General features: G+C 34.3%; 1 protein-coding gene and 1 pseudogene across 1 annotated transcript; both read right to left on the bottom strand.

Annotated features, from left to right (window-relative positions):
• Window positions 1–397: 397 nt before the first annotated feature.
• Window positions 398–6,099, bottom strand: LOC139841960 (patellin-3-like; annotated as a pseudogene).
• Window positions 6,100–6,277: 178 nt separating this feature from the next.
• LOC139844103 (beta-1,6-galactosyltransferase GALT29A-like) lies at window positions 6,278–7,869 on the bottom strand. Its single transcript, XM_071834316.1, has one exon. The coding sequence runs from the start codon at window positions 7,643–7,645 to the stop codon at window positions 6,464–6,466; it is 1,182 nt and encodes a 393-aa protein (XP_071690417.1). The 5' UTR covers window positions 7,646–7,869; the 3' UTR covers window positions 6,278–6,463.
• Window positions 7,870–12,874: the final 5,005 nt, after the last annotated feature.

Here is a 12,874-nt window from a genome sequence, read left to right as displayed (position 1 = left end):
AAATAAGTTTTGTAAATTATAGATGCCCCAAAGTAGTCAAACATTATTTGATCAAAAATTTGGACAGATAAAACTGCGGTCGACCCACGAATGACCGTGGAGTAGACCATGCACCTTGTTCCTTAGAACCAAGGTACATGACATCTACGGTCTGACATGCGGTCAACCGTGGACCCAGCCGTGCTCATCCATAGTTTTTAAAATGACTCTTTTGACTATTTTATTATGTGTATTGGTCGTTTGCTAGAGATTGTGTAGGCTTGTGAACTTGTGTTGTTCTATTCGTTGTTTAAGCACATAAGACTTTGTGTCATCATCAAAACAAAGTGGTTAACATTTGAATATTATCATTGGATCACTAACCAATACAATTTTATTTGGCCCAATTTATATCAACTCAAAATAAAACCCTAATTTCTTTCATTTCACGCCTTCTTCTTACTGTCGCCTCTTTCTTCCTCAGTTCACCCTCCTTCAAAAAACCTGCAAAAGAAAAAAAAAAATCCTAAAAACTGAAAAGGAAGAAAAAAGAAATAAAGAAGAGACCAATTGCATTAATCCACGTCGGCTAAACTTCCAAACTCGCCATTCATTCTTTCCGTGCCACCTTCCAGTACGCCGGAGAAGAAGACCCACCAGCACGCCACGTTAATGACGTGTTGGTGGCGTGCTTGGTGAACTTGGGCTGCAACACGCTGCGTTAAAGACGGTCTTATAAAGAGTAATACGGAGCCTTTTTTGTCACCGCACGAGGGCCTCTTTTAGTAAATTGAGTAATTAAGTTTTTTTGTTTTTTTTCTAAAGTTATGTATGTAATGTACTTTTGTGAGTGTATATTTTTTCCTTGGATATGCTACATTAAAAATCATAATCATAATTTCTCATAAATCACGAGCCAAGTTCATTAAGGAAGGTTTTCTTTTTTATGGTTTAGTGAGGTGTGGTTTGTTGCCGTCTTCAACGGGCACACTTCTTGGTAGGGGTTCCTCCAACTTGTTGACTTATTTTTTTAAATCTCGTTTGGGGAAGGCGTTACAACGCGAAACGGTTAATAGAAAAATTAGTCAAATCGATTCATAAAGGCTGGAAACTTTAGTTTAGCTTTGAGCTCGTTTGGGTGTTTGTTTGTTGTTTGTTGTTTGGTTTGTGCTTGTTAGGTTGTTGAAAGTTTTAGCCACTATTGTAAAAAACCCGATTACTTGCCGATTAATCTCCGATTAATCATTTTCAAGAGCAAGCTGTTCCGATTTTTAAAAATCCGTTTAATTAATCGGTTAACGTCAATTGATTGGTCAAACCGAATTCGGTTATCAAAGTCGGAATTGTTTAACATTTTAACATGAATTTAAACTAGAACTTATAGTTTTTGAACAAAATGAACAATTTAAGACAATTATGTTAAAGTTTATGTTTATGGTTTTTATTCTATATTTACACATATAATTTAATTTAATATTTAAATGTATAAAGTACAAGCCGATTAATCCCCTATTTTTTTTCTTTTTGACAGCGATTGGGATCACCCGATGGGGACTAAATCACCCGGTGCGATTAGGGGTGTGCATCAAACGGTTTCGACCACGAAACCGGCCAAACCAAATTGATTTGGTTAAAGTGGGTTAACTTATTTGATTTTGATTTGGTTTTTTGGTTTTAACAGGAAATATTTACGAATTTGTGTTTGGATTTGGTTTGTAAAATCAACGTTTGGTTTCAAACCGGAAAATCGAAATATACTTTTATTTATGATATATATTAATATTTATTTTATTTTATTTTATTTTATTTTAAATTTAAGTATGGGTTATCTTTTATTTGTTCTTGTTTGAGTTTAATATTTTTATTGTCTTGATTTCACTTTAACAATTGAATTTATTTATCAATTACTTCGTATTATGAATTCTTTTTACCTGAAAATTTAGCTGCTACTGGTTTCGTTTTTATTTGTGTGACTACTCAGTTCATTGATATAATTTAGATTGTAAATATGGATTTTATACTCTTGGGTTGCTTCTCATATTGCATGTTTGACAGGAAATATTGTATCAATTATACAATTGTATACTTATTGTTTATTCAATAATATATGTTTGTTTTTCGAAGAAGAAAAAAAAACTACACAATTTGGTTCGGTTATTGGTTCTTAAAAATATTCTTGAAAACAAAATAAACCAAACTGATTAAACCACGTAATCCATAAATCGACCGAACGAACACCCCTAGTTGCGATCATCTCCCGTTTCGACTATCCCCCATTTGTCGATTACTCCTTTCAAAGTCTCGACGGATTAATCCTCGAATATCGAATTTTGCAACCTTGGTTTTAGAATTTTGGTTTTGTGGGACATGTTTTGTTGCTTGTTTGCCTGCTTTTTGGTTAGGTTGATTATGCTCGTTTTGTAGATATGATATGCTCGTAGTTTTGTGCTCTATTTTCTAGTTATGAGCCTAGTCTGGTTATATTCTTGTTCGGTTCTTTCGTTTTTCAATGAATGATCCTTAGTTATATAGTATTCATTATTTTCGGGGAGAGAAAAAAAAAAAAAGGCAAGTTCATACTTCATACCCGGAAACCAAAACTAGCACAAACAACCTGTAAGCAAACACAAATGTAAATAATTAAAGATTTGATATTTCGATTCAAAACATGAACAGTGTAGCGACCTAACATAGGGTTTCTTCGGAGAGGGCCAAGTTTGAACATATAGAACAACGTTTTCTTCTTTGAGATCGGATTGTCAATTGTAAGAAGCATCTTACCGAGTTCATTGATCTTAAAGTTGTGGGCTTGTGACCAATAACTGGTTCATTGATTGGTGCCATCATTTTAGTCTTTTGTAAGATTATTGTGTAATTGATTCAATGTTGGGTATGTGTTACGCACCATAGCTCACATCCCAACCAACTTTGAGTAGCTACCACACGAATAACCAATTTTGTAGTTGTTTACCCAATTGACCATAATATATTACGCAGGCAGAAATTTGTCAACCACACTCATAATTAGTAATGAATTAAACTGAGAAAGTATACTACTGAAATTTGTCAAACTCTTAACAATATCGTCATTATCTAAGCTTCGTCAAGTAGAACGATGATAGTTGTTACAATTTTACGAAATGTGTTAAACAAGCCACAATGTAAAAGTAATTAGATGATATATGTAGTGACATAAAATACAATGTAAATCTTACATTGACTTCCAGAGCCTGTTTGGTTCCTGGTTTAACTGTAACCACTGAAGCCAGATCATCAATGGTGAATTCTAGATTGCAATCACGGCAATCAAAAATCGACCCCCATACATACTTGGTACATGTTCAGGACTCTCACATATCTGTTTCAATAAACAAAGTTAACAACTATAGTAGTATATACTGTAGGTTTTTAGCAGAAGGTCAAGAGAGTCCGACTGGGTACAATGAGTAGGTTAAAAACATGTTTTTTTGTCCAATAACAGTGCGCCCTATGGTCTGCACACATAAAATAACCCTCGCATGACGGAAAAGACGCTCAAAAGTTATTTAAAAACAGTTAAAGGCATTTTTTACATTAAGACGTTTAGCGCTCTCCGACAAGAAAAATCAATAAATAAGTAAATCAGGCCACCCAGCGTTTTGCGTAAGCCCACTAATGCATAGGCCCTAAATATCAAAATATAAAGCACGTGAGCAGCACTCATGGCATGTGAGAATAAAGCTCAAAGTCGGTTACGTACTTTTAGCATGAATCAATCAATGATAACGCGACACATGTCTCCGAACAATCCGAAGACCCCAGTCCCCAGACACCTATAAATAGGACACATGGGTCATCACTTTTTGACACTTGGACTTGTAGCGTAGAACACACACTCTCTCACACAATACTTTTTCTCTCTAGAACTCAAGGACTTAGCAGCACAACACTAGACGGACCAACTCACAGTTTGGTTCGGCAAGATTGACTTAAGCCACCCCATGATTTCTACACGGTGATTCGAGTCTGCATTAACGTTGTCCAGAGTGTAAACGGTCAATTGGCAATCTACCCTGCTAAGGAGTTTTAGACCTTGTACTGATACTTATAAGCCGCCATTCGGCAATACGTATCGACATCCAACCATTTAATTACCATTTAATTACAATGATAATTTAACTGCTTACACATAAAAAAAAAAAAAAAAAAAAAAAAAAAAAAAAACATTTTGGTCGACCTCAACCCATTTGATACATCTCTTTTTCAATTATTTATTTAATCCTATGTGCAAGGGTGGCAATTCTCAATATGCTCTAAACAGGGGACGAGAGAATAAACAAATTAGGGTGAGTCATACCACCCAAACCAGCCAACACGTTTAAGTTTTGGGGTCGTGTTCAGGTTGGAAATTCTGTAACTGGGTCAACCGCCAGCCTTGATAATTCTATTTGACCCATTTAAATAAATAAGTTGTGCGGGTCCTATCATAGTTAATAGTATCCGGGTTAGGTTCCAATTTTCTAACCAATTACATAACCGGGTCATGTTCGGTTCAACCAAGGCAACCGAACTGGACCTGACCCGCAACAGATACAACACAACCCGACCGACTTGTCTGACCCGTAACAGATACAACACAACCCGACCGACTTGTCTGACTCGTAACAGATACAACACATCCTGACCGACTTGTCCACAAATAAATAGTTTAAACTTGTCATAAATTGTTTCTAACGAAAACCATGATTTAGAATTTAAAAATAAGCACTTTCTTGAAATGGGTTTCAGGAGTTATGGCAGTGCTAGGGGTTAGGTTCCAATTTTCTAACCAATTACATAACCGGGTCATGTTCGGTTCAACCAAGGCAACCGAACTGGACCTGACCCGTAACAGATACAACACAACCCGACCGACTTGTCTGACCCGTAACAGATACAACACAAACCGACCGACTTGTCTGACCCGTAACATATACAACCCGACCGACTTGTCCACAAATAAATGGTTCAAACTTGTCATAAATTGTTACTAACGAAAACCGGGATTTAGAATTTAAAAATAAGCACTTTCTTGAAATGGGTTTCAGGAGTTATGGCAGTGCTAGCAAATATGAACTTGCTCTTAAGTCCTTTTAGTCACGAATGGACTAATCATCACACAGAAAGCTAAATACCACCAAGGGGGCATTGATGAAAACCTTCAACAAAGTGTTACGACTAATAATCATACACATAATTATTGCATGAAATGGAAAATTAAGCCTGCGACACAGCATTTACTACAAGATTCAATTGTTAATTCAAACACAAAACTACATGATTCAATTATTCAATAACGGTAACCCCTCTGGGTGTGTATCAATCCAAACAAACTAAAAAGGCTCAAACTTATTAAAAACAATACAACCAACATAGTTTAATAGTTACTACTAACATTGTCTTCTATATATGCTCCTTGGTAAGGGTCTGTGGACCAGTTAGTGTTACCTGTTAACAATATATTATGAGAACTTGTAAACTCACCTGTTTTGGCACAAAATCCGGGTAGTTATTCTGCAAAATCTGGAGAGCTTGTTGGGTGGCTAACTGCCACTGGAACTTTTCGCCGGCCCTGGGGAGATTTTCAGACCATTAATCTGCAAAATAGTATTAACACCACCAGGCTTTTTTCTATTTTATCGAAAACATCCATTTAAAATAACTCTTGATCCAAATTAAAATAGCCGAAGTTCTATAAAAAGATTCAACACAAATAAAATTACCTACCAAAAACCCATCAAAATATCAAAATAAACAAAAGTTGAAACCTCTGTCGCATAGGCAACGGATTTGGGTGATTTATGGCGCGGCATAGATAGTGACATAGGGCGGGGAGTGGGTGACCTAGGTCACTAATCAATTTTTTGGGCGACTGACTCGCCCACTCCTACGGCTCTTATGCTCCTTTCACTAAACTGAATCGTACATCTTAAACACATCAACCTTTTTTCTTCATCAGAAAATGTAGTTTGATACAGATCGTAAATTTTGAAACTAATCATACACATTATAACAAACAGGGTGTCCTTTCTGATGCTGCAGCTGGGACAACGATCATCAAGGGCTAATCGTTAAGGGTCTAGGGTAGGTACGTACGTGCATTAGCCTACAACTTTTCGTCGTTATATTTAAAAATGTAAAAAAGTGTAGGTGTCAGTGGCAATACATATTTTAAGATTATGTTTTTGTAGTAGTAACACATGTCCCTTCTAAAATCCCTGCGTAAGAAAGCAGCATGAATATACAAAAAAGAAAACACATACTAGGTTCTAATCACAAGTAACAGCAGAGACATAAATTTCTTTAAATTCCATGTTACACTTACATCTTGTATTCCTTTATCTTCCTATCACTAGTATCATCTGATTCCCTTTAAGGGACACTTACAGTTTCCAACTTCACAAAACCAATTTAACTAACTTGAATACGAAAACTACTACTTGTAATAACATGTATATAAAACGTGTCATCTATATATAACAACAGGAGGGAACTTGAACTTATCTGAAATAAATGGTACCGCTTCAGGTCTCTCCACAAGATCTTGATACAAATCATATTCCGCTTGATAATCGTGCAAATGAAGTTCCCCTTTTTGATTAGTATGATAATGATGCTTCGCAGAATCCGATTTACCAAATCCAAAAATACTAACTTTATCACAAATCCCTATCGCAAGCATAACAGCTTGCATACCCGAAGAATAATGGAAATTAGATCCATCATGTGAACCAGCCCATGAATCTAATGACTTCCCGGTTTCTTTTACAAACCTTAAAACCGAATAATACTTCACAATTCGGGCGCATAACACATCAAACTGTGGTTCAGTTACAATCAACAACGACTTGTTTGAAGAATTATTACACACAACGTAATCAAGAAAATGAATCATTTGACACATGTACATCATTATAGGTACTTTTTCACCATACGGATGACAAAAACAACCTTCTCTTCTTGCGCACAAATGCAAAATATTACTATTAACAAACGAAAGATTAGTTTTTGAACCCGCATTACGTTCAAACCCACGCGTTCTTGCATTATTCAACCTGATCACAAACTCATGCCCATCAATCACACCACCAAGATTAGATTTCAACAAAATCCCACTATTTCCCACAACAGCACAAGTTTTAAACTTCATCCCTGAATCCAAAACACTCTCATTTCCACCAGGGTTCAAAATCTTTACAACCTTCTCAATATCCAACATTACATCAGGTCGAAACCGATGGTTTCTCCACCAATTCTGCAAATACCGCCGGAAATCCAACCATAGCCGGTAAAACTCCGGTGACCGGAGCTGCACCGGGACGCCCTTAGAAGACTTAGCTCGTATATCAATTCTGTATTTCCCTGACCATAAAAAGGACCGCTGCCGCCCATTTCCTAACCCTCTAAAATTACCGCTCACCAGGTGTTCGACATCTTGCCTGAATGAATCTTCAGCTAAATCAACCGCTGCAAACCTCAATATAGTCTCGTTAAACACCGGTGAACGCTTCTGCTTATCCCCTATATTACTCCGGTAAAAAAAGTCTCCGGCTCCACCGTAGCCAGAGACGATGATTCGGAAACAGAGAGTTGCAGCAGCTGCTACAATAAACATGATACTGAAAATAGGACGAACTGACCTCTTCATTATAAACCCTAACTAAAGTTTTCAGTCAACGATGAGCCAATTCAATGCAATCCTTAAGTCTTCCTCTTTCATGGATTTGACAGAAGTTGCAGCATTTAGCAAATTGTAACAACTCACATTCAAAGTTGTAACTAGTGTGTGTGTGTGTGTGTGTGTGTGTTACATGAGATCTAAAAACAAATAGATAAATTATGTGGTGGAAATAGAAGGGGATAAAACCCAGGGGAAATGGAATTAGGGAGTAGATAAATCATAAAATGTACGTGTTAGTTTAGATTTTAGATTTGAAATAGTGTTTCATTGGTTAAAAAGGTGTGGATGCGATTCTATGAAGAGATGTTTAATAAATGTCACTATTTTTGTGTGGGATGCGATTCTGACACACCACTTTTTAATCTACGTACACTTTTATTTCATAAAATTACACTTATGTCTCTAGAAAATTAAACTTATTATTATTATAAATATAATTAAGGGTAAAATAGGTAATTCGATATACATTGATCAAAAAATAGTGTGTGAAAATCACCTTACATGGATCAAAAAATAGTGTGTGAAAATCACCTTCATGTTTGTATTTATGTTTGTGGTTGGAAAATCCAAATAAAAAACAAAGATAATTCATAATTTCACATGGTTCAATAAATTTTGTAGATTTGTGACCATGCTTTATTTACAATTTTCTATCTCTACTAGTTAAGTGACCCGTGAATTTACGGGTTTGGTTAAAATCCATTATCATAGATTACTGATTCATGATCACATAAACAACAACTGATCAATCATATATTAAAGATACTTAATTAAGGATCGAGTGCAATGATATTAAGATGGTGAATGGGATGTTTGATGATTATTTTGGGCCCTGATGACCGTCTTTCACTTTTTAATCAAGTGATCAACCACTCCGACCCGGTCTTGATTGTTAATTAGCATGATTCACCTTAACTCAATGTAAATGTTCCTTGGGCAAAGTCACAAGTGAAAATTACAGAGGTCTAGGTAAATGGCAGAGAATCAACAACCTATAAATGAGAGGCCAAACTCTCTATTTATAGTTTCCAGAATATTCGCGGTGTGCGGATTGTCTAACCATCCGCGCTGACTTAGCGAAAATAATCCACAGTCTTTTATTAATGCGCCATAATCTGCAGACTTAACTTTTAGCGGATATGTCAAGCCTTTTGAATATACTTCGTGCAACTTCTGTTTTTAGCCTTTATCAAATAAAATATACAAATATAATGCTATGTATATGATCAAGTCCCCCAGTTTATTATGGTACATTTTTCACACACAAAAAAATGTAGCATGACAAACTCTTAAAAATAAAATTCGCAGTTATTCATGGCCGCAGACTGCATTGAAACGTTTCGCTATGCCTTTGTTACCGTTAGATTAAACAAAGTTACCGTTTCTATCCGTTGGCGAAAAATATTACCGTTTAAATCAACACGATGGGTACTTAATCATAACCGATTAACATTCCCAACTCCCCTATATATATATTGGCATCATCAATCACAAAATTCTTACTCGCTACTCAAACACTTGCAATTAATCAAATTGTCAGCCAATCTTCGCAACTTTTACATTACTCACAACTTCTTTATTTCCAATAATGAAGATCGACGAAGTTGATAGCAAAGTAAACCCGAAAACTCTGATTACGAAACTACTAACAAGTCCAGATTCGAAATCGACAGCATCGCCTGGGAAAGAGAAGCAGGCGATTCCAGTTGTCGACTTAACTTCAAAATCACCTCTCACCAAACCAGGCTCCGCCAAACGACCATACAAGACGCCCCCATCATCTCAAAGCAAGAAGCTAAAACAACGCGAAACTACCCTTTTTGAGAATCCGGTTACATCCGACTATGAGAGTGAGCAACAGATGGGTAAGTCAAGAACATTACCTCCTTATCGTAACATTTGCACTTTTTATGCTTCTTCGCTAATTCACATATTTGTTTTTATCGCAGGTGAGTCAACCGGTGACCCAATCTTCCCAAGCCCTGGTACCGTTGATCAAATCACTGAGCTATTCCGCACTCCACCCGACTCCTATGGGGTGAGAGTTGACGGATTGTCAGGGTATACCTGCACTTCCTCTTCTGCGGCGTTAGATTGTGACGACCCGGAAATTTCCGATCAAATTTAAACTTTAATCTTTATATGTTTCCGACATGATAAGCAAAATTTGTAACGTTGAGTCTCGAAAGTTTTGAAATCTATATTCATGTAATCAATTACCCTTTGACTGTGCTCGACGATTCACGAACAATTAATTGTAAACTGATATGTGTGTATGTATATATAAATAATAATTCGAAATATAATTTGAAGTATTATATGTTGTTGTTATTAAAGATTAATAAAATAAAAATATGATATTATAATAATTATTATTTAAAATATATCTCTATATATAAATAAAGTATATTAAAAATAAATATTAAATGATTGTAATACTCGTTTGATATTTCGATTGATATTAAGCAAGTTAAATTTAAACTTATGTAGTTTTAAAATAAACGGTGATTCGAAAATTAGTTCTATAAATTTTAGGCTTACTAAAAATGTATTTAGGATCTAGTTATATAATTTTAACACTTTTTATATTTTACCCAAAAATGGGAGGGACAGTTGATGTAATTTTTATTTAATAACTAATGACCAAATTTTATGTCATAATGACTAAGATAATTAAATATAATTAATTAAAAAATTTGAGATTTTTCCGAATATATTTTATCCGCCACTGATAAAAAAACGGAGTATGAAAATTAGTCCGTAAAAGATGGAGACTAATTTTATGGCATGTTCCTTTTAGATACCTATCAACTTACTATTCAAAAGTTGAATTCAGTGCATGGATTGATTGTTGTACAGTGATTGTTGAACTAATTCACTAATATTTATAAATATAATATATGTGTTCCTATTCTAAATTTGTACCCGTGATTTGAATAAGTAAACGTTATTATTATTATTATTATTATTATTATTATTATTATATTATTTTTTTATTTTTTTGCTTTTCATGAATGACAATTAAACACACCATCATTCTTTTTATCTGTCTCATCAAAGCAACTAACCCACTATCTATATCATATATGCATATGCTCTTATGCACATGTAACAGTCACCATTTTATTAATTTCTTTTCCTCCTTCTGTTTTCTCAATCAACAAAAACCAAACACCCCACTATATTCGAATTCTTTGCTGTCATATTTTTGTTTCTAGTCATTCAAACAAAGAATAACACACTATTTTGTTCATTTCTTCGATCACCAACCATCACTATTATTCTATCTCCTTACGTGAATCCCTCGACCATCATTCAAACAAACTGCGACCACTTTCTTATTGCTGTTGCGTCTACTTTCTATCACAACCGCCACCATGTCTATTGAACTCTTGTAAGTTTGGTTCCTTCTACTTTTTCTTTCTGTTGCTAAGCTCCAAAATCATCGAACATCATTTGTGTACTGATGTTGCTTGATTGTTATCAACAACCGATGCTTGCTACGGCTCGTTCCTATTTTCAGTCATGAGAACCATCAACCTTTTAATCACCTTCGAACCATTAGATTTCTTGCTACTACTCACTATTCCGGTTACCATCATCATTGTATAGCAAAACCCACTTGTTAACCCATCATCACCATGGAAATCTGCGGATACCCGTCATATTTCTATTTCATGTTCGTATTTAACCCACAACCTAACTAAACAACCATCGTTGATGTAACTTTTCTCTGATTCTGTTCAAACCAAAAACCTCAACTTCACAACACCCTAAACCGCCACCAAACATCACCACCGAGATCACCTACAAAGTACAACACCACCACCTTCATGATAATCGATCACCACCCTCTTCTTCATCTCAACCTTCCACTACCGAGAACCACCATCATCATCGTGGTTAAACTACTCGCTGCTATCCTCTGTTTTGTTTTTGTTTCAGTCCGAGAGCACTCCATCGCCACCCGATACCATAACTCACTACTACCTGCTATTGTGTCGTTCCAGTTTGCTGTTTTGATCGAACTCCACCGCTGCCATGAACCACTACCACAACCGCTAATCGACGAATGAAATGATGATGATTTGTTATTAGATGATAACGATGATAATAATTTGAATGGTGAGGTTGAAACGCGAATGGTTGTGAAGATGATGATGACGACCACGAATTTTCTTTTGCAACTCCTGCCGTTCGTTTTAGAATCAAACCAAAAACCACAAGATTATTTCATGGATCACACTTTGTTGGGCCCTTTTTAAATTATAAGCAGCATGGGCCAAGATCTAGTCTATTTCTCCTGTTGGGCCAAATCTTGGTTGGTTATTGGACTAGAAACAGAATAATGGGTTATATACTGTTAGCCACGATTTAATTCAAGAAAAACAGAACTGGAGCCATGGTTGGGGGTGTTGAGGAGTGAACGGGAGGTCGCGGGTTCGAGTCTCACCAGTGACAATTCTTTTTAGACAGAGTTTTAAAAGGGTATATATTTTTATTTCATTTCAATTAACATTATAATTATTAATTATTACTATTATTATTATTGTTAGTATAATTATTATTATTATTATTATTATTATTATTATTATTATTATTATTATTATTATTATTATTATTATTATTATTATTATTATTATTATTATTATTATTATTATTATTATTAAGGTTATTGTTAGTATTACTAATATGATTGAAAACTATCATTATTTTTAGTATCATTATTAGTATGAAATTGAGTAATAAGATTATTGTCATTATAAACCTTTGTATTAATATTAACATTTTTATTATTATCATTAACATTAGTATTATTATTATAAATAGTATTAATTATATTATCATTATTATTATTATTAAAATGATTATTATATTTAGAATTGTAATTATTAAAAGTTCGTATTTTTACAACTATATTATGAGAATCATTTTTTTAGGAAAACTATCATTTTTATATATAATTATTAGAATTATTATCTTTACTTTAGTGATATTATAATTATTAATTTTATAAACAAAAGAGAATTATATATCAAAAGTATATTACATACTATATTTCTATATGAAATATTATTAACTATAACAATAACTAAATTACATATAGTGCATAATAATATTTTAAAGTATTATAAGTAATAATGTAAACACATTATATAAATATAAATTTTAATTTTAATATATTATATATACATA

This window comes from Rutidosis leptorrhynchoides, chromosome 4, assembly GCF_046630445.1.
Source record: "Rutidosis leptorrhynchoides isolate AG116_Rl617_1_P2 chromosome 4, CSIRO_AGI_Rlap_v1, whole genome shotgun sequence".
In the NCBI taxonomy this organism is placed as follows: domain Eukaryota; kingdom Viridiplantae; phylum Streptophyta; class Magnoliopsida; order Asterales; family Asteraceae; genus Rutidosis; species Rutidosis leptorrhynchoides.
This window is presented reverse-complemented; position numbering and strand designations above follow the sequence as displayed.